General features: G+C 48.6%; 1 protein-coding gene across 1 annotated transcript in view; it reads left to right on the forward strand.

The window, feature by feature from the left end:
• The first annotated feature begins 621 nt into the window (after nt 1-621).
• The window catches only part of RBP1 (retinol binding protein 1, cellular), a 33,182-nt gene continuing 10,876 nt past the window's right edge, over nt 622-22,927 (forward strand). The window contains 3 exon segments of the mRNA XM_006903656.1: nt 622-765; nt 768-885; nt 1,283-1,461. Coding sequence (XP_006903718.1) covers nt 622-765; nt 768-885; nt 1,283-1,461 — 441 coding nt within the window.

Below are 22,927 nucleotides of genomic sequence, written 5' to 3' on the forward strand. Positions count from 1 at the left end.
ATCAGAGGATAATGTGACAGTTAAGTGAATTAATGAGGGAAGTTTCTCTTCTGAAATATGTCACACCCAGTGCTGGGTGGCTTTCTCAAAGGATCCCATTTTCCTTCGTTTCTGGGAAAACCAGCCACAATGGGCTGAACCGAGGAAAGCGCTGGAGGGTGGGCCTGTGTGAGACTATAACCCCTGGGGTGGTCGGATTTTGCTGGCCAGTGCCCACTTCAAACGCCAACCGTGCCATTTATTTATATATGTATTTTTCAGAAGAGCATGTGGTGCGTGCCCCACTTCTCACCCCAAGTTGAACGATGGCATTTTCCTTACCAGGCTCGAGGCTGAGGACAAAAGGCCTGTAAATGGCCCTCTCCCCCGCGCCCCCAATCACTTGAGCAATCCGAAGTGACCATTTCCAGCCATCAAGTGGCCGCCGAGTGCGAGAAGTTCGCAGCGTTTGGGGAAATCCGCAGCAACAGTGGACGCGGGGCCAACAAAGCGCCCCTTGCAGCCGCCAACCTCCTTCCACCCCAGGGGCGCCGACGGAAGGTCTGGGCGAAGGTGGCTCTCCGCCAGCCCCCAGCCCTGTCCCCGCCCCCGTCCCATTAAGTGGGGAGGAGCGAGGCTCCGATGGATCCTCCTGCGGGGCTTTGTGCGCGCTCTCTCGGAACCCCGGCAGCCGCCCCGCACAGCGCCCGGGCCCCCGAGGGCGCGCATTTCCGGGCCGCGCACCACCCAGCTCGCCTCGGCCGCTGCCGCCCGGGCACAGTCCAGCGCCGCCCCGCCTGCTGCTGGCCATCCGGCCCTGTTCGCCCGCCGAGATGCCGGTCGATTTCACCGGCTACTGGAAGATGCTGAGCAACGACAATTTCGAGGAGTATCTGCGCGCGCTTGGTAAGCCCCCGGCCCGCGGCGCTGGGCCTGGGCGCAGGGCGCAGCCGCCCTTGTCCCTCTGCTCGTCCCTCCCTAGTGGACCCGCGGCCACTGCTATCCGCCTGGCCAGCAGACTGTCCCGAGGTCTGGGGTCGTTGGGGCCTGACAGTTGGCCCTGGACGTGGGTAATTGCATTAGGAAAGCTGTATTTGGGTTGCAGAAAACTTTGTTGGCACAAGAGGCGCGGACGGGCTGCGCGCATAGGCAGCAAAGCCATCTGAGCGCCCTGCCTGGGTTTCTAGAGGAGTGGCTCAGTGTGGGGGGATACAAGGGGGTTCTTGTACCCCCGGGAACGATACTCCGCGGTTTCCTGACCACCAACCCTGCCCCTCTCTGTTCTCCCCTGCACACCCTGCAGATGTGAATGTGGCCTTGCGCAAGATCGCCACCTTGCTCAAGCCAGACAAAGAGATCGTGCAGGAGGGCGACCATATGATCATCCGCACCCTGAGCACTTTCAGGAACTACATCATGGACTTCCAGGTCGGGAAGGAGTTCGAAGAGGATCTGACGGGCATAGATGACCGCAAGTGCATGGTGAGGATTCTGGCCCCCGGCGTTATCTCCTGCCTAGTGGGTCTTGATTCATCTGGGAGGGGAACCCCACAGGGCCTTGGGATCCTTCCCATCCCCACCCGCACGGTGCCTCTGGTGCCCCTTCTGTGGGAACAAGATGGTCGTAATAGTTCTGAAGGTTGCCTCTGTGGAGTCTCCCTCAAGCCCCGGGCACCTGGCCATGTCCTTCACACATACATGACTTCACTTGAACTTCAAAACACCCTCTGAGGCAGCTATGAGGACTCCGCCCATTTTACAGATGAGGAAATCGTGTCAAAGAGATGAAGTAACACGCCCTGGGGTAGCAGAGCCAGGGAGGGGCTAGGCTGGAATCCCAGGGAAGCCTGGCGCCCTCCGAGGCTGCACTTGACGGGGACATGAGAATGGAACTAGAGACTCAGCAGTGCAGGGGCCCCTTTGCCTGAAGCTCTCCGGCTCTGACCCGCTGCCCTGCCCTCTACTCTTCTGCAAGCTGGGACTGGCTCCTGGCCTCGCCCCGCCCCTCTGTCTGCTACCACCACCCATTGTTCTTCCTTAAAGTGCTGCCACCTACACCTTTTCAGCTACTGTCCCCCAATTGTGAGGGGGGGGGAACCATCCCAGCCTCCCCACTAAAGGGTGGGAAGCTGGTGACCCCAGAGACCCCAATTAGCACAACCACAACAGACTCCCGGAAGGTCAGCCTCTGTCAACATTCCCGAGGTCACTGGCAAGTTAAAGGCCTTCTGGTCTCCCTCTTCCAAGGCTTTGCTGGGAACCCAGCTTCTACTTGCTACCAGGGAGACTTGGCTTGTCCCGGGTGCCCCCTCCCCAGGGTTTGCTGTGTGTCCTGCTCAATGCCACAGCCCAGTGAGGGGGCGGTTAGTAACCTCACCTCTCCCAGTGACTAATTAATGCTCGAGGTGGAATGTGAGCTTTTTGACTTTGAAGCCCACACTCCTGCTCTGTGCCAGCTTCCTCCAGACAGAGCCTCTGCTGAGACTCTAAGGGGGGTGAGGTTTGGGAGGACTGTGTCGAAGGAGCGTTACTGCCTGGGGATAAACCCTGGGTCTGAACACATCTCTCCCGCCTTATCTAACCGCTCTGTTGGTGTTTAGATGAATGGAGGAAGGAATGACAAACAGGAATGTCTTTGTTATGTGCCATCGAGTTGGAACCGACTCATAGCTGTGCCTCCAGCAGGTTTACCGGGACTGTGAATTGCTCGGGAGAATACCGCTCACCTTTCTCCCTAGAACTGCTCGCCTCTGAGTTGACAGCACAAGGACTTCGTACTAGGCACTAGAGAGAAATCACTGTTGTTGTAGGGAAATGGCAGACTGTGTGTTTAGAGGCCTCAAGGACTCTTACCTGCTGGAGAGGCTCACTCACAGTGGGAGAGCGGATTCCCTGACGGGTCTGAGAATCTGGCAGAGTTTGGGCTCTGCATTTCTCATCTCTGCCCAGCTCTGCTGCATGGAACCCCACATTGTACTAATAGCCTTTGACCCCGGCTCACTCTTGAGGGGGATACACCGAGCACGCCAAACACCTCTGTTCAGTTTGGGTCGGTGTGACTTCTGGAATGTGCTGACTTACGCCTACCTGGCAGTCACCTTCGCCCTCCTGGGCCTCTCTCCTCATTCAGCAGCATGTGAAGCGTTTTACGAGTTACCTAGGGACGCTTCTCATCAAGTGTTTACTACACGTCAGGTCCTATCTTTCGTGTGAGTTCATTTAAGCTTCACAACTCCCTTTTCAATCTTATTTTACAAATACCTGGAGCAAGCTTCCTTGCTGTGGGGCGTTGGGGCAAGTTAAGTAAGTACTGGAAAGGCATTTCAATAGGATTTGATCAACTCCAGAGTCCCTGTTAATTTTCACTGTGCTCTGTTATTGTTGAGTAAGCTCATGCCAGTTCTGACTCATCGACACCACATACAACACCCTGCTCAGGGATGTGCCTCCCTCACAATCATGGTTCTGCTGGAGCTCATCGTCGGGGCCAGTATGTGATCCTTCTCAGTGGGTTTCCTTTTCTCTTCTGACCCTCTACTTAACCAAGCATGGTGTCTTTATCTGTCAAGTAGGGAATTTACCTTTCTTGATAGCATCTCCAAAGGATGTGAGACAAAGTCTTTCCAGCTTCCTTTTAACGGCATTTCAGCTGTGCTTCTTTCAGGATCAAGGCCATAATTTAAGGCACCAGCTCCTTATTCTTCCTTATTCACTGCTTAACTTTCACTAGTGCAATTAAAAGCATGTGGCTTGGCTCAGGGGTGTCTTACCCTCAAAGGATCCTCTTTGGTTTTTTCATACTTGAATGTAGTCTTGTAGAGTAGATTTTCATTTGCGTGCTTGACTGTTGCCTCCATGGGTCTGGATTGTGGACCCCATAAAATTAAATCCGTGCCAACTTCCGTCTTTTCTCCTCTTATCACCATACTGCATATTGGTCAAGTTCAGAGAATTTTTATTTTCTTGTTGTAGAATCTACATCTTGAAGACTGTACCCTTTGAGCTTCATCAGCAAGTGTTTCAAGGCCTCTTCACTTTTAACAAAGCAAAGTTGTACCATCTGCGTATCACAGGTAGTTAACGAGCCTTCTTGCAATCCTATTGACTTGTTCATCTAGTTCACCTTTCTTATATTGCGTGCTTACCCTAGAGAATGAAGAAATAGGATCGAAAGATACAGCCTGGGTGTAGAGCTTTCCTGCATTTCAAACCATGTGGTATCTCCTGGTTCTGCCTCATGGTCTGCGTACAGTTCCTCATGGGCACAATTACCAAAAAGAAGATGCTCTTCCCCTGAGTTGATTCAGGCACATGGTGACCCTCCGGAAGGTTCCCAAGAACTCCACTCTTCACTTACACCATCAAAGTGACTAGTGGATTTGAACCACCGACATTTTGGGGAAACAGAACAACCTGTAACACACCACACCGCCAGGGCTCCTCAAGAACAGTTTAGGAACTCTGGTAGCTTACTGGTAAGGAGTTGTGCTGCCAGTCCAAAGGCAGGTGGTTTGAATCCACCAGCTGTATCAAGAGAGATAGATGAGAAATCTCGTGTGTGTGCGACAGCCTTTGCAAACCTGCTGGAGGGTGAGCCGTGAGTCGTTCCAGCTTGAGAGCAATGAATGAGTGTGTATGAGTAATTCCTAGTCTTTGCAGGGTTATTCACTTTTGTTATGAGCTACAGAATTGAATTCTTTACATAGTAAAACACCCGTAAATACATTTTTAGTATTATTTCGTTTTAATCAAGGTTTTTCTCAAATCAACAATGGTATCTCCAATGGTATCTCCTCCTGAATCCGGCTTTACTTTCTGGCAATGTAGTGCTGCAACCATTTATCTTTTTTTCCCCATTATCTTTAGCAAAATTCCATTTGTATATAATACAAATAATGACATACCTGTGACTCATAGAGACCTTATGTAAAACAGCTCTGAAGCCCGCCCTGTCCTGAGCCAGTCTCACTGATTCCAACACACCAACCCCCATTACCCTGGTTACTATGTCAGTCCATCTCATCCAGGGTCTTCCTCTCCTGCGCTGTCCCTCCACCCTTCCGATCATGGTGCCCTCCAAGGATCAGTCCCTCCTGGCCATGTGCTCAAAGTATGTGAGATATGTGAGACAGCTTTCAAAATTCTAACCTCCAAGAAGAAAATTGGTTTCACCCTCTCCAAGACAGACATATTTGTTCTCTTGGCGGTCCATAGTATGTTCTGTACTCTTCTCCAGGATCACAACTCAAAGGCATCAGTTGTATTAATGGTAGTTTTTGGTAATTTGTGCATTCTTTTGTTTCCTTTTTCTTGGCAATGGGTGCAAATACGGATCTCTTGCAGCCCTTTGGCTAGATACTATATTCCAAATTTCTTAGTATAGACAAGTGAGCACATTCAGTGTTGTATGATGCTCCTTTGCAGAAATCTATCGATACTCCATCAGTTCCTGGCGCCTTAATTTGTTTCATCAACGCCTTCACTACAACTTGAACTTCTTCCTTCTGTACCACCTATCTTGATCATCTGTTACCTCCTGAACTGTGGAGACTCTTCGACCAGTTCTCCTTGGTACAATGAGTATATTCCTTCCATCTTCTTTTGATGTTTCCTCTACTGTTTCAGATTTTCCCCATGGAAACCTGCAGTGTTTTAACTCCAGGCTTGAATTTTCGTCTTCCATACTTTCAGCTGGAGAAAAGCTGAGCATTTTTTTTGGTGTTGTTTGGTGGCAGAACTTAAGTCCTTTGCACACTTCATTATTTTTTTTAATATTTTTTAATATTATTCTGATTTATTTACAAAGTTTAAACACGTTGTTTTTCACAAAAGATCCTTCCTGTTTTCTTCACCCCACGCATCCATCAAGTTATACAACCCTATGATTAACACACTACCCCCTTTCTCACCCCTCTATTTCTACCCTCCCCCTACCTCAGATCCTCATACTAATCCTACAATAATGGTTTTATACAGTATTTGTCCTTGTGGGACTGAGTTAGTTCACTCAGCATAGTGCTCGCCAGTCCCTTCCAAGGTAGGTAATAATTTACAAAATCGTTGCTCCTGCGTGCTGCATAGTATTACATTGTGTGAATGTACCACAACTGCTCAATCCATTCATTTGTGGTTGGACATCTGGGTTGTTTCCATGTTCTTGCAATGGTGAATAATGCTGCTATGAACATTGGTGTATACGTTTCCATTTGAGTCTCAGTTCTCATTTTCTTGGGTTATAGTCCAAGCAATGGAATAGCTGGGTCATATGGAACTTCTATATTCAGCTATTTGAGGAAGCATGAAACTGCCTTCCAGAACGATTGTACCTGCACATTTCCAGTTGATGGTCGAGTCTTGCTTGGTCTCCAGCCCTTTTTCAACTGACAATATTGAGCTTCTCTTTTCTGACTAATGTTGAGCTTCTCCATCATCTCTTTTTGTTGATATAATTTTATTCCTGTAGATTCCATTTGGTGCAGTCCACCTGTGTAGTCACTGTTGGCTTTTCCCCCCACTGTTTTTCTTTTTAAAATGTATTTACAGTGAATAAGTGTTGCAGAAATCTATCATGAGATGGCTCGTATCTTTTCTTTCATCAAGACTGTATTTTTCCTTGTTCATTTCTAACTTTAGGATTCCAGTAACTAGTAATTATCGATGCATCTTGATAGCACGTGAGGTCAACTTAGGACTGCCAAGGCTGTAAATGTCTTCTGTGTTCCCAGCACTCTGCCTGCTGCTTTTTCTTACCTATTCAGCTTTGCATTAGGCCCCGGGGACCCAGCTTGTTGACATTCTGTATGTCTGGAAGCTCACAGTCGTAATATGGTGTGATCTATAGCAACGTAGGGAGCACAGAGAGAGGATCACAGAAGAATTTCTCCAGGAGGTAAAGGAACTGAATTGTAAAGGGCAGGAGGTTTGCGAAGGGAGAGTCTGGGATATGAAGAAAGCAGCATTTGGCCACGTTCTTTTCTGCACCTTACACCACGTGAGCCGACAAGGAAATTGGCCTTGCAGCTGGGCAAATGAAACAAACCCTGGTGAGGACTCGTGGTCTATTGGCTTTCCTTGCCATGTGTCATGTGTGGCCTGCTGTGGGGACAGCCCCTCTGCTCAGCCTTTCCCTTCCCTACTCTGGACCACCCCACTGCATCCTGGATATCTTCAGAGCAGTGTGAGAAGTGTCCCTGCAGAGGACATTGGATAACAGAAGAGAAATGAATGAGTCTGAGAGTTGCAAATGCCTCAGGGAGCCGTGTGCCAGGAGGGCATGCTGGCTGAAGGCTGTGAAGGTCCCAGGGGTCCTGAGCAAGGTGGTTGCCCAAGGTAGCATCTTTCTACCACTGCTCCGACTGCCCCACGGCCTTGGTAACCAGCAGTCAGCAGTGAGGTCTCATAAAACATCTAAAGAATGAGAATGATGGTGATCTCTTCAAGCTGTAAGAGAGAAGGGAGCACAGGGCTGAGGAGTGAGGAGGTGGGTCGAGCGGTAGGCTGGGAAGGCCTCTCAGAGGAGGTGGCCAGCTGAGTAAGGCCTTGAAGGACGAGTAAGAATTAATATAGACTGTAGGGAAGGGGTCCAAAGTCCTCCAGGCAAAGGGGGCGACAAGCACAAAGTCATATAGATGACAAACAGTCTGCCGAGACTTAAGTAGGACTGAACTCCAAAGTATGGCTGAAGCAAAGGAGAGTGAAGAGAACTGGGTAGCCAGCCTCAAAGTGACCCCCAGGCGGCAGGCAGCCTTTGCAGACGTGGTGAGGCCGACGTCCCTCCCCGAACGGCCACGACACCTTGCTGCTTCCTGACTGAGAGCTCTGTGGTCCAGAGTCTCTTCAGTGGGAACCGTATCTGAGTTCCGAAGCAGAAGCCAGAGGGTAAAATCCACCCTTCGGATGTGTTTTGTTTGGCCTGCACATTGTTTCAACCACAGTGGCTTAGTATTGCCAAAGATTGGAAGATTTCTTACTAAAAGAAAGAAAAGCCCACTTAAAAACTGTCTTTCTGGCTGTTGCTTAAAACACAGCTTCCTTTTCATTCCTTCATGTCAAGCCCTAAAGCATGATGCAGTTGTTTGTTTTAGATGAGGCAGTCTAATTGATCACAGTCCCCACCGCCCCCGCTTACCTGGACTGCGGCTCCAAGGGTCATCCATTGTTGTTTGCACTGTGGCTTTCTACCCTATAAAGTATGGTTCTCAAAGCATAGGCCATTGCCACAGGATACTTGTTGGCAATACAAATTCTCTTGCCCCTCTTCCAGACAAAAACAACTCCACCAGTGGGGCCAGCAGTTCCTATTTCAGTAGCCTTTCCAGGTGAGTCTGTAGAGCAAACGTTGGAGAAACACTGCTTTGGAGCAAAGAATTGTCTTTCTCTATCTCCTGTCTGTAGGAGAAGCGGAAAATGAGACAGGTAGAGGCCAGGCGCCCCTTACCAGGTCAGGCTGTTTGCTAGCAGACACTGCAGCCCGTGTTTGAACCACCTGAAGCGTCTGTGGTTGCTCCTGGGGCTGAAGTGGAAGGTGCAGGCCTCTGTAGGCCTGACCCACACAGCTCACCTTCTCAGTGTGCACATCCCCTATGACCCAGGAGCAGCTGAGACATCATCTGGGTCAACACAATGGCTCTCTGTGCCTCCTGCATGCCTTTGTCCCCTAACGTGTCATATTGAGCCCACTCTTGTCATTTCGAGTGTGACCGATGTGGGTCACATGGGTTCAGACAGATATAGGCTGCGGCAGGTTGAGGCCCTGGAGTAAGGAAGATGCTCTTCAACTTCAAGCCATGGTCCCCACTCCTGGGCCAGCGAGTCCTCTAGGAGGTAGAGGCCTCTGATTGTGTGCCTCGAATCTCCCCAGCATGAGCAGCCTTTGTAGGGGAAGAACGTCTTAGCCAGGAGTCCACAGCCCCCAAGCCTGGCCACGCCCAGTGACAGCAGAAGGGCCATTTTTCATTCCGAAGGACCATTTGATGACAGCTCGGGTTTTCCCTGGACCAGGCGGCTTTGTTCACTGGAGAAGCTCATACCTCCTTCCTGGATGTGGCCTGGCCTTCCCTCCCGCCCTGAACTTGCGGTGACCCCGACAGACGGACACAGAGTCTGCCTTCCCCTTCCAGACCTCACCCCTCTGCTGCTTGCTTTGTTTTTATTATAAGAGGAAAAGACTTTAAATAAGCACCGGAAAGTGTGGAATGAAAAGGAGCAGACCCCTCCCCCACTTGGCTTCGTTCCCACTGCCTGTCCGGGAATCTGCCTCGAATATATTTATTGACCTATCAATTAGTCAGTATCTCTAAGGAAAGAAAAGTTAAAATGATCCATACTATATACTCCCCTGCATGGTTTCCCGCCCCCTCCCCCAATGCTTTTTCTTAGGTGTGTTTCTGTATTCAGCGCTTAGAAGAGATTTTCCTGCATTCCCTCTTTTTCCTTACTTCTGCCCTCCCACCCATCCAGTCATCCCATTACAGATGGTGATATGAAATCCACCAAGCTTATTTCGGTTTAGACTCTTGCCAGCTTTCTGCTCTCGCTCTCGACCCATTAAAGAAGTGTCATTGTTCTCATTTTAAGAATCACAGTGCCAGTGGCAGCGTCAGGTCCCTGGACAGCAGAGCTGAGGGAGTCTCGGGCCTGAGCGGGTCTCCTGAGAGCCTCCCAGGTCAGGTCAGGTACCTGTTCTGTTCTCCATCCGCTTGTGTTCCCAGGGCTCAGCTGGTCCCATTCCTGGATGGAAACACAGGGTCCCTTTCATGTCTTAGTGAAAGTTTTCTGACCTTTGAAATCGGTGTCAGCAGCGTGCTTTTGAGGATTACAAAAAGAAGAATTAAAAGCAACCCAAATACAATTCACAAAGTAGCTTTCAGAAATCGCCCTGGTGTTTTAGATTTGGTTTTGTGTCTGGCAAGAACAAAAGAGAGGAACTTATATTAAATCTCTACTGTTGTGCCTGCACATGTCGTTCAGAAATAGTATTTCCATTTTACAGATGAGAAGCTGAAACTCAAGCAGGTCAAGTACTTTTTCAGCTTAACCACACCCGGCTGGCTGGTGGTAGAGAAGAGGCCCTTAACCTAATTGTTTATAAAGTTTTCTGCTTCGTTGTTTATCAGCGGTACCTCTGCTGAGGCCCAACAGCTGCATTTCTTTTTTTTTTTTTTTTGCTGTGGTATAAATTCTAATTAAAGGAAGACATTACATTCCGAATTATAGCACTCGTAGTGATGTTTTCAAAAGACTAAAAACAGCTGCTTTGGCACTTACACAGGGGACAGAGGGTGCAGCTGTCTACATACCTGAATGTATTTGTAAATAAGTGACGACTACCACTCTGTCATATTCCTAGTCGTAGCTCAGTTACAGGTTCCTGGCCACATGTTCATGTCCCAGACTTTCTTTACTAACACACATTAATTACAAGTGAGTTACCCCCGGAGGCTTATGGTGAATTAGGAAAAGGCCGATTCAACGACGCAACTGGCCACTCCTCGGTAAATGTCTGTCGTTTTCTCTCCCGGTACATCTTATTGAGCACTTCCGTTTTTATCTTGTGTTCCTCCTCTGCCCATCTTTAAAAAAGATGCACGAAGAAGACCACCACCAGCAAATGTCCATCTTACATCTGCAGCTGATACAAATGACTGAGGTTCACGTGGCCAGAATTCAGCAAGATAGAGCGAGTTTGTGAGATGACAGTTGCATTTCTTATTGTGAGCTTCATTGCAGTGTGGTGGCAACAGCGTACATGGCAGACACAGGACTATGTAGAAATGCTTGACTTAGAGCATGAGTGCCTGACTTAGAGTCCTCCTCTGTTACCTGGCTGGCAGAGTAAATAAATATAAATAACTAGACGACATACTGTCCGAGTGCCCATCTGCAAGACGGGCGTCATGACTGCCTCTCTCCTGTCTCACAAGGCAGATTCTGGGGACCACAGGAACAGAAAGGACTGTGCCTGGTGAAGCCCGAGTGCACATGTCTAATGAGGAGGAGGAGGTGTAATCACTCAGGATAGACCTGTGCTTATTGGATGAATCACTGCTGTTTCTTTTTTCTGGCTGGCATTGCCCCCTCCTGGTAGAAATTGCCCCTTCTCACTCTGTGGGTGCACTGTCTGTCCTGGGATGACCCACTTATACCAGGATGCACAGTGTCGCATGGCCTGTCACGTGGCTGTGCGTGAGGCCTAAGCTGAGCCAATCACACCCTTCCCTGGGATTTTATTTCAAGGCTCTTCAAGATGAGTTCTCCTTCCTCTAAGGACTAGCTGGTATGATGTAAGCCTAGAGCACCTCATAGCTGGTTCTCCCAACTCCATTTTCCATTGCTTCTTGGAGGAATCTCATGGAAGGAAAAAGTGAAGTGAGGCCAGGAAAGAAGCAGAAGTGACAGACAGACAGACAGATATTTAGAGGAGGACCAGAGTTCTTGACACCAGTCTCACTCCAAGCTTTCACTAGTCTGTACCCCCTTTTTTTTGCCTTTAAGTTATATGAGCTGTCACTTGACTCTAAAAACATCCACTGAAAAACAAAACATTGACAGATCAGAAATAATGGATTAATGGAGCTCTGGTGGCCTAGTGGCAAGAAGCTGCACTACAATCCTGAAGGCACTCAGTTCAAGGCCACCAGTAGCTCCATGGCAGAAGGATGGGCAATCTCCTCCCGTGCAATTAACTGCCTCTGAAAAGCCACCAGAGGGTCAGCTATGGGTCAGCTCTGACTCTATGGTACATGACAACAACAGAGATAATGAATTAAACTGTATGTGAGCAAAGCAGTGATCCTCAACTTGAATGCGCCCCAACTCTAGTTAGAGATTCCTAGGACCTGTGGTGGGGCTGAGAATTTGTTTTTCTAAGACATTCCTGGATATTGTTGAGGTTGTTCATCCAGTGACTATGCTTTTTGTTAAAACTGCTGTGGAGAAATTACAAGGTGGACTGGCCCGTGCCTGTGACAGTCTTACCAGGATCCACTGTCATAAGTGGGTGGAATCTCTGGTAGTGCAGACAGCTAAGTGCTTTCCTACAAACCTAGAAGTTAGTGGTTCAGACCTACCCCAAGGCACTTTGGAAGAAAGTTCTTGGAATGTCGGTTCGTGAGTCTTCAGAACTTCATGCAGCAAGATGCTGAACTCACAGGGCCGCCATGCGTTATCTTGGCACTGTTTTGATTTGGGGGTTACAGGTAAATGAATTAGGGTAGAGAGGTGCATTGCATCTTAGTGCCCAGAGGTGGAGTCACTAGAGGTGGGGACACCAGACTCACAGTCGCCCATAGTGGTTTGTAACTGAAGACCGAGGAGGTAACTCCAGAGTCTTGTGTGGCTGTGCAGGTGTGGAATACAAAGCTTTAGCTCGGCGATGACTTAGCTACGGGCCCAGGTTGTGCTCTCCAGATGTACTTCCTCAGAAAGGCATTTTGTCCCTCTGAGACTCACTGTGCTTGGCTATTAAAACTGTTCTAATTTTGTAAATAAACTAGTGTGTGGGGGTGTGTAAAAAAACCAACCAAACAAACTTTTTTTGGTTATTGAGTTAGAACCAACCCATGACTGACCTTCTAGTGGGTTTCCAGAGACAGGAAATCGCACAGGAGGAGATTACCCACCCCTCTCCTGCTGGTGTATTTGAACCGTGTACTTTTGCATTCCTGACATGATTCCTTACCATGAAGCCACCAGGGCTCCTGGATGTCATCATTAGAGGAATTAAATGTGGTCATGAATTATTTGTGTGGCAAGTCAGTGAAAGAGACGAAGACCCTCAAAGCGGTGGCTCAGTAAAGGTGACTGCAGCAATGGGCCCAAGTGTGTCAGAGATGGTAAGGACGGCACAGGATAGGACAGGGTTCAGATCTGTTGTTCACAGGGTCTCTATGAATCACACTCGACCCAATGGCAGCTATCAACAACAGCCACAACAAAATACTATGTAAACAAAACCACATCAAGATGGTACCTTGGAACAGTCATTCATTTTGTTCCTAAATCGACCATTTGGTCAGGGCGCGGAGGGGGTGGCTGATCTCTCCGTGCCGCGTGCAGTGTCGGCTGTGGCAGCTTAACCAGGAGCTGCAAGTACCCCATTTCATTCATATTCATTGTCTAGTGGCTATTTGGGCTTCTTCACAATACGGCTGGTTCCAAGACTGAGGGTGCCCAAAGAGCGAGGCAAAAATGTGTGGCCTTTTTAGGATCCACCTAACTTATGCATCCGACACCTTGCCGTACTCTTTTGGTCCAAGCTGTCAAAAAGAACCCTTCATCAAAGATTCTCACCACTGGGACATTTAGCTGCATCGTGATAGATGGTAAAGAGATTGAGATTGTTAACAGCTTCAGTTTGCTTGGTTCTAAACACTCTTGGTACCAGCAGTCAGGAAATTAAAAGACAAATTGCATTGAGAAAGTCTGCTGTCAGAGACCTCTCCAAGGTACTGAAGAGCAGCGATGTCAGTCTGGAGACTAAGGTGTGCCTGATCCAGGTCATGGTCTTCACAATTACTTGCTATGCATCAGAGAGCTGGACAATGACTAGGAATGATAGAAGGAGAATTGATGCCTTTGAACTGTGGTGTTGGTGAAGAGTATTGGATATACCATGGACTACTAAGAGAATAAACAGGTTCATCTGGGAGAGGGTGAAACCAGGATACTCCTTGGAGGCAAGGATTCTGAACCTTCATCTAACATATTTTGGACATATTGTACTGCGAGATCAATCCGTGGAGAGGGACATCATGCTTGGGAGGGTGTAGGGACAGCGCAGGAGAGGAAGACCCTGGATGAGATAAATTGTTTCAGTGACTGGGGTAATGGGGGTAGGTGCGTCAGAGACAATAAGATTGGCGTAGGATAGAGCAGGGTTTAGGGCTGTTGTACATAGGGTCTCTATGAGTCGCAGGCAACTTGAAGGCACATAACAACAACCTCCTTGATGGAGAAGACTTAGTTCCCAAATCCATGGGGGCGTGACAAGGTTCAAAAGAGCATGTGAGGTGGAAGGTCCTGTACGAAATTCAGTGTGCTGCTTGCCTGCTAAGCTTCCCCACGCTGCCGGAAGTTGGAAGGAGCATTATTTGGCTAAGCCTCGAAAGCTTGTTTCTTGCTAATCTTGTGCAACAGGGGAGCCCAGGGAGGATCCCTGTGGTATTGGAGAGGAGCCGCAGTGTGTGGCAGCTGGAGCTGGGCCATTGCAGCTGGGGAGGGGACATGCCACCTCCTTGTGCTGGTGCCACCCAAGGTGAGCTGAGCGTGAGAGAAGATGGTGTGCAGGCTCAGAGGGGAAGGGCAAAGTCGTGGGTGTGGGCACCTGCTGCAGGTGTCGAGGATGGTTCCAGATCCTTCCTTCCATCAGTCCCTGGCTCACCTCCTCCTCCAATTCCAGAAGTCCCAAATGAAAGGATCTGACTGGCAGCGTGGGAGCTCTGAGTGCATAGTCCGGAGGGAGTTGACTGTTAACCTGTAGACGACACTCCCCTGGTGCTTCCAGTCCACCATCAGCTCCGTGGAAGGAACAGGAGTAGTCTTCTCCATGTGATTTGTAGCCTCAGTGGCGGGTCAGCCATGACTTGACCATGTTAAGAAAGAAAGAGAAATGGAAGCTAAAGCATTCTGGATGCGAGCTCAGTGCCTAAAGCTCCTTCCCACTGATGTAACCATTCTCATCATTTTTCAGATTTCAGAATCAATCCACAGTGCCTGGACCCACAAGAGGAAGCTGGGGTGGGAAGCCCGTGTATCCCACCCCCTCCCCAGAGGTGCTGAGGACATGAACAGATATCTGCCTTTAGTCCTTATAAATGGGAGGAGAAAACGAAGTTGAGGGAGTTTCCAGTCTCCTGTAGAAACCAGCCTCACCTCCCAAGCCCTGTGGCAGACATCCCAGTAGAAAGTCTGCTTGGTTCTCCCTGGAAACTGTCTTAGCAGCTCGCTGTGTTGTGTGGGCTAAGATGCGCTGGAGGTGTCTGCCACCCTGCTCAGAGTTAGTCCTCCAGCGGGGAACCCCGGGTGTCTGTCATGCTGACTGAAATCCCTCCCTTGGAGCTCATCACATTGGTTAAGTATCTAGACTTACCGTCTGGATTGTACTTTGGGCATGTTGCTAGTAGTAGAGGCTATTCCTTGGAAAGGGACATGATGCTGGGAAGGGTGGAAGGTCGGCAAAGGAGAGGAAGAGCCTTGACCAGGTGGATTGACACAGTGACTGCTGCAATGGGCTCTAGTATGTCAGGAAGTGTGAAGATGGCACAGGATAGGACGGGGTTCAAATGTATTATTCATAGTTTGGCTATGAACGTACTTGACTCAATGGCACCTAACAACAATAATCACCACCATATGGATTATCTAGTGCCCTTATAAAAGAGATAAAACAGTCACGAAGCCTAGAAATCCAAGCTCTTTGATGCATAGTAAGTAATTGTGAAGACCATGGCCTGGAGTAGGCACACTTTAGTGTCTACACTGACATCATTCTCAGTACTCTGCAGAGGTCCCTGACAGCAGATTTTCCCAGTGCAATTTGTCTTTTGATTTCCTGGCTGCTAGTATTAAGATTGTGGAGCTGAGCAAGCTGTCATTCTTAACAATCTCAATCTCTTTGCCATCTTTCATGGTGTTGCCATTCAGCCCAATGGTAAGAATCTTTTGATGTTGAGCTTCAGTCTGTATTGAAGACACAGTCCTTGAACTTCTGCAGCAACAGCTTCATCTTCTCCTTTTTAGCAAGTTTGTGTCATCTGTATAACATAGGTTGTGCATGAGTCTTCCTCCAATCCTGATATCACATTTCTCCTCATAAAGCCTAGCCTCCGGAATGATCTGTTCTGCATATAGATTGAAAAGGTAAGGAGATAGGACACATCCCTTACATACTCCTTTCCTGATTTTGAACCATGCAATGTTAGTGATTTAATTTTTCCCTTTTAGTAAATAATACTGTTGGAATTTGAAAAAAAAAAAAAAGGCTGGAAGTTCAAAGTTAGGGTGCAGGCTCCAACAGAAGGCTTCCTGTGTGTGTGTGTGTGTGTGTGTGTGTGTGTGTGTGTGTGTGTGTGTGTATGTCTCCTAGTTCTAGAATTTTCTTCATACGTGAACCTGGGGCCAAATATGTGCTCCATTCCTAGTTCATCTTTCCTGATGGTAGTGAGGCCCTTCCCAGCCTTCTTCTCTGGTCTCTTTTCCCTCCTTTTATCTCTTGAAAGACAAAAGATGAGGCGGGACACACCCCTTACATTTTCCTAACCTGATCAAGGCTGGGACCTGAGTAACAGTGCTGCATCTCGCCTTCATCTCTTTACAAACTGCTTCACTTACATCGTGTTGTTGTGTGCCTTAGATCTGGAATCCATAGCTGACTCTCTGGTGGGTTTTCCGAGGCAGTAAATCGCATGGGAGGAGGAGATTGCCCGTCCTTCTCACAAAGAGCAGCTGGTGGATTTGAACTGCATCCCTTCGGGATTGCAGTGCAGCTTCTTGCCACTAGGCCATTAATGCTCCCTATTCACATCACAAAAGTTAAGTTTATAACATATGGATAATTGCATACCTGGGAATCTGGGCCTGGCCTAGCTGGGGAGTAGAGGACATCATTCAATCCATGCCACTTGTGTAGGTGTTTCATGTGTTGTTGTTGAGCACTGTTGAATAGGAACTGATCCTCCTACAGGTTTGCAGAGGCAGTTAATCACATGGGAGGGGATTACCCATCCTTCTCCCGCAGAACAGCTGGTGGATTCGAACCACGTGCCTTTGGGATTGCAGTGCAGCTTCTTCCCACTTGAGGTATTTGCTTTAGTGTGTAAATAAATACTTGAGAGGGCTGAACCAAAACTCACTGCCAAAGAATCCAGTCTGACTCACAGAGAGGCGACCTCCTGCTTCTGAGGGAGGTGACCGCCCATCTTTTAGCCGTGGTCCGGAGTGGCTGAGAGCTGTGTATCAAATCAGAGGCCTAGTTAGCTTCCATGCTGGTAGATCAGTCAGTTCCTGCCTTCTCCCTCTGTCCCTCTTTTCTCTGGTGTTCCCTTCCCTTCTCCCCGATCCAAGAACAACATAGAAGGACCCTGTTGTTGTTGTTGTTGTTATGTGCTGTCAAGTTGCCTGTGATGACTAGCAATGTCCAATAGCAGTGAAGCCTAACCTATCCTGTGCTGGTCTCACTGACTCCAGCACACCAACTCTTGTTGCCCCAGTTACTGTGTCAGTAGTCCATCTGATCCAGGTCTTCCTCTTCTACTGTCCCTCCACCCTTCCAAGCACGATGTCCTTCTCCAAGGGCTGATACCTCCTGGCCACGTGCCCAAAGGATGTGAGATGGAACTTCACAATCCTAACCTCCAAGGAGAAATTTGGTTTCACCCCTTCCAGGAAACACTTGTTTGTTTTCTTTGCTGTCCATGGTATGTATGTTCAATTTTCTTACCCAGTACCACAAATCAAAGGCATTGATTCTTCCTCTGTCATCCTTAGTCATTGTCCAGCAAGGAATTGTGAAGACCGTGGCCTGGAACAGGTGCACCTTAGTCTCCAGACTGACATCATTGCTTCTCAGTACTCTAGAGAGGTCCCTGACTGCTTATTTTTCCAGTGCAATTCATCTTTTGATTTCCTAACTTCTGGTGCCAGAAATGTTGATAGCGGAGTTTAGTAAGCTAAAATTGTCAATAATCTCAATTCCTTCTCCATTGATCATGGTGCTGCCAGTCGGCCCAGTGGTGGGAATCCTTGTCTTCTTGATGTTGAGCTTCAATCCATATTGAAGACTATAGTCCTTGACTTTCTGCAAGCGCTTCAGGTCTTCCTCTGTTTCAGCGAGCAAGATTGTGTCATCTGCATAATGTAGGTTGTTGATGAGTCTTCTCCTATCTTGATGCCACATTCCTCCTCATAAAGTGCAGTATCCTGAATGATCTGTTCTGCATACAGATTGAAAAGGTATGGAGACAGGACACATCCCTGACGCACTCCTTTCCTAATTTTGAACCATGCAGTGTCGCCTTGCTCTATTCTGCAGTTTAGTTCCTGGCCCGAGTTTCTTCCTGAATCTGTTTCCTCGGGCAGGTGAGCGCGCCTGTGTCTGGCTGGCCAGATCTGAGTGTTCAGCTTTTTAGGTGTTACTTTTCAGTCACAGCATCGCACACACAGTGCAACGTCGGAATAGATGTTCCAAGGCTGACAGCAGGCGGAACTTGGACTCAGGCCAGCAGAGGGTGTTAGAATCATGGCACATACTCTTCCTGGCTCTCTGGCCTTGGGCTTAGTAGCTAATAACCTTAAACTTTAGCTTCTTATCTGTAGAATGGAGACTATGATGGCCTCTGGCAAGCTTGAGAGATACGTAGAAAAGCCTTGGCAAACAGTAGCGGCCCAAGAAATACATTTTCAGAGGATTGGGACTAATGTTGTTGTTAAGTGCCTTCAAGTCGTAGGCAACCCATAGCGACCCTATGAACAACAAAAAAGTCCTCAACACTTGTGTGATTTTCATCCTTTCTCCAGGTTCAGAGGGTTTCCAGAGGCAAGCTATTATGCAAGTGCCTGGAGTGCGGAGCCAGGTTCTGGCTGTCAGATACCAGATTCGTAAACGTCTGGGAATTCCGTAGCTCCAGTTTTGCCTGGTGGGAGCCACCAAGATGTGAAGTGAGGTGGGAAAGAGGCTGTGAGCAGTGTTTTCAGTAAATTATGGGCTGAGAAGCTTTTGTGCTGAAAGACCTCAGTCTGGCCTTTAAGCCTGTTCAGAAATCTTTCTGGTGCAGCCCCTTCCTGAGCTAACAAGGACATTTGTGCGTTTCCCGCTACCTGGGGTTCCCTGGTTCACCTTCTACTCATCAACCTCAATTCTGCGTTATTTTCTGTTTCCACTTTCAGTGTTCTTCATGGACCTCAGCCCTCACCTCCCAGTCTCATCACCTCTATGTCTACATCTATCCACCACTTTCAGATCATCTCAGATTTGTTATCTGCCCGTCTTCCACAATCTGTGAGCCCTGGAGAGCGGGAGCCTCTCCTAAGTCCCTCTGTTCCCTGCATCATGCAGGAAGAGAGGTGTGGCACGCGTGAGTGCACTGAATTCTCCTTGCACAGAACTATGCTGTAACTCCTCTCCCCAGATCCCACACCCATTCAATGGTCGGCTTAAATCAGGGAATATCGGAGCCCTGAGGCCAAGAGCACAGGCTCTAGGGTCCCATTTCGTCTCCTTCCTCAATGGCTTGTAACCTTAAGGCCTCAGCCTCCACATCTGTAAAATGGGCAGATGGGTACCCAGTCCAAGCTGTAAGCATTTAACTTGATACAACACAAGCTTTGCTTGGTTCTCTGCCTGGCACATAACAAGTAGTCCATGTAGGTTTCATCATGATGATGATGATGGAGACAGTGCTAGTGATAGTAATACTGTTACATCCACCAGGAAGACTTGCCATCTGGAGCGGGTGCCCATCACCCGTCTCTGCACAGATCACAGCGGCTGTCAGGGGCCAGCAGGCATGGCTGTCTCCATCCCAGGCTGAGTAGCTCCGTGGCAGCAGAGCCAGGGTGCAGCCTTCGAGCCATGCTCAGCACTGGGGCCCTGCTGCAAACTCGGAATATGTGTAGAATGCATGAAGGAAACTTCTCAGGGATCATGTGCCCTTCGGTCCCCCTTTCTCACCTCCACGTCCAACACCTTGGCCTTGAGTTTGCCAAAAACTTGGGCCCTGTCTTACCTAAGATAGCAAGATGTTTTGTCTTATCATTTTGCTCGTCCTAAGCAAGTACGCGCTCCTTTGCCCACCACTTTCTTTATGGCCTCGGAATGAAATGACATTGTTTCGTGCACACAGGGGCCCTGTTGTGGCTTTCCTGGTCCCCAGCATTTACTTTTAACAGCTTTTTGTGTCTCTAATTACCCATTCGCATTTTAAGGCCTTATTAATTTAGTTTAATCTGCTTTTCGAGTGAAATTGGCTTTCCTCCTGAATGTGCTGATTTTAGATAATCGCCAGCCCACTGGGGATGTCGCAGAAGATCCCTGGTCTGCCCCGTCTCCTCGCTCAGCCCTGCCTGTGGGCAGCTGTGCCACCAGCCAGGAAGAACCCTAGGCTGACTCTGGGCTGACTGATTATGATGTTGTTGTTGTTGTTATGTGCCGTCGAGTCGCTTGCGACTCATAGCGACCCTATGTACAACAGCCCTAAACTCTGCTCTGTCCTGTGCCAATCACACTGTCTCTGACACTCCCATCCCAATTATCCCAGTCACCGAATCAATCCACCTCATAGAGGGTCTTCCCCTCCTGTGCTGTCCCTCCACCCTCCCAAGCATGATGTCTTTCTCCAAGGACCGGTCTCTCCTTACGACTTGTCCAAAGTATGTTAGACGGAGGCTCAGAATCCTTGCCTCCAAGCAGCCACCGGTTTAACCCTTTCCAGGACGAATCTCTTTGTTTTCCTAGCAGTCCATGGTATTCTCAATACTCTTCTCCAGCACCACAGCTCAAAGGCATCAATTCTCCTTCTATCCTCCTTGGTCATTGTCCAAATCTCTGATACATAATAAGTGATTTTGAAGACCACGGCCTGTATCAGACGCACCTTAGTCTCCAGAGAGACACCATTGCTCCTCAGTACTTTGGAGAGGTCCCTAATAGCAGACATCCCCATGGCAATATGCCTTTTAATTTCCTGGCTACTGGTGCCAAGATTGTTGACTGTGGAGCCAAGCAAACTAAAGCTGTGTACAATCCTACATTTTTTTTCTCGCCGACTCTAAAGCTTGAAGGTGAATTGAAGTGTTGTGGGAAGCCCCCAGCCCATGCTTGACACTTCACAGGTGAGCTGTTACCTCGTGGCCTCCCCTTCTGATCACTTACTTAACACGAGCACTGGATGCTGGGAGGCTTTCTGTTTGCCCCAGCATCATGGAAGTCCTCAAAGTGAGAGAACAAAACAGAAAAACAACTGCTGTTGTGTTGACTCTGATTTGTGGTGTCAGCATAGCCCTGTGTTCTACAGGGCTTCCAACGGCCGTGGATTTTCAAAGGTGGACCCCCAGGTTCTTATTCCATGACACCTGTGGGTACACTTGAACTTTCAAGCTTTCAGCTTTCAGCCAACCGTGCTGTTTGCATCACCCAGGGATAAACTCACTTTTAGGAAGAAGAACCGTTTGCATCTTCGAGTGACTCCTGTGTTCATAGGGCTTTCATCCACACACCACATGATGGGACAACTTCTATTGAAGGCTAGAGCCTCAAAGAACAATGTCCTTTGGGGTGGGCTGGGCCCTCCGAGTCCTTAACCGGCTAGTCAATGCTGGTGTGGAAGCAGCCCCCAAATGAGAAAGCCTGGGCTTTGGAATTGGACTTTGGAATCACTGGTGGCTCTGACCTTTGCAGGAAGAGTCCCCATGGCACTTTACCTCCTAAAACAGACGGACAAGATTCCATTCCTGTCCTCAGGAGGGACATCATGGCCAAGGGGGCATCTCATTGGAGAGAATGGATTGATTATGCATTTGCAAACTCCAGTGAGGGTGGCACACATTTTGGCGGCCAAGTGAGTCATAGATCATATCAGGTCATGTTTCCATTTAGTGGGACTTGTCTGACATACTCAGTCCCAGTCACTGGGGCAGGTTAAGTAAACCTTGCAGCATCCCTGGGACACACCGCTCAGGCCACCTGCAGGGACCAGGATTTCTGTGTCACTGGTCTCCTAGCAGTCAGGGTGGACTGGGGTTTCTGAGTGTTTGGGGGTGAGGGGAGCCGGCAGGATAATGGCTGTGAGGTGACAGTCTCTTGTCACGGTGATACAAAAACTGCTTTCACTCATCTGTTGATGGCTGTCTCTTCAGGAAAGCTGCTGGCGGAGGCAAAGTGTCCGGGCTCTTCTTGGATCTTAGTAGAAGAGTTTGACCAGCTTTACAGTGCACCGCCCTGGGCTCCAGCCCAGCTGTACACATTCAAGGAGTCTGTGGAATGAATGAGACATTGAGTCAGATCTGTACCTGATCACCAGGCAGCATTTTGCTCCATTGTGCATGAGATCACCATGAGTCAGGGGCCGAAAGTAACTCTCCGGCATCTAACAAAACAACAGGAGCATACCCAGTGACATAAATTGAAGGCACCTATGTTGCATTGTGAAAATCTGCTGTCAGGGACCTCTCCAGAGTACTGAAAAGCCACGATGCCAGTCTAGAGACCAAGGTGCGTCTCATCCAGGCCATGGTCTTCGCAATTACTTGCTCTGCATCAGAGAGCTGGATAATGACTAAGACTGACAGAGGAAGAATCGACGCCTTCGAGTTGTGGTGCTGTACGTGCCATGCTCCACCAAGAAAACAAATAAGTCTATCTTGGAGAGGTTGAAACCACGTTTCTCCCTGGAGGTTAGGATTTTGAAATTCTGTCTCACATACTTTGGGCACATGGCCAGGAGGGACCAGTCCTTGGAGAAGGACATCGTGCTCGGAAGGGTGGAGGGACAGTCCAGGAGAGGAAGACTCTGGATGAGAGGGATTGATACAGTAACTGGAGCAGTGGGGGTTGGAGTGTTGGTGTCAGCGAAACTAGCTCAGAACAGGGCAGACTCAGAGCTGCTGTACATAGGGTCACTATGGGTCCTAGGCAACTCGATGGCACATGACAACAACACACCTCTCCCTTGTTCTAAAAATTTTTGGCTTTCGTTTCCAACATCGGTGTCCTAGAACCCATCGTGAAGGATAGGGCAGTTTTGCCTTATGTCCTTAGCTTGTACTCATCTTTATTGGAGTATCTACCTTTCTTTTATGACTTGAAATACAGCAGGAATATTGATTTGCCTTGGAATTCCCACACTGAACTTTTACCAACAGGATTGAACAATGGTGAGCATCTGAGCTAGCAAAGAGAGAGAAATGTTTTCTTTTTTTAATTTTTGTTTTTGTGCACCATCGAATGAGAGCCAAC

Source organism: Elephantulus edwardii, unplaced genomic scaffold, assembly GCF_000299155.1.
Source record: "Elephantulus edwardii isolate Elephantulus edwardi_28Jun2011 unplaced genomic scaffold, EleEdw1.0 scaffold00281, whole genome shotgun sequence".
Taxonomy (NCBI): domain Eukaryota; kingdom Metazoa; phylum Chordata; class Mammalia; order Macroscelidea; family Macroscelididae; genus Elephantulus; species Elephantulus edwardii.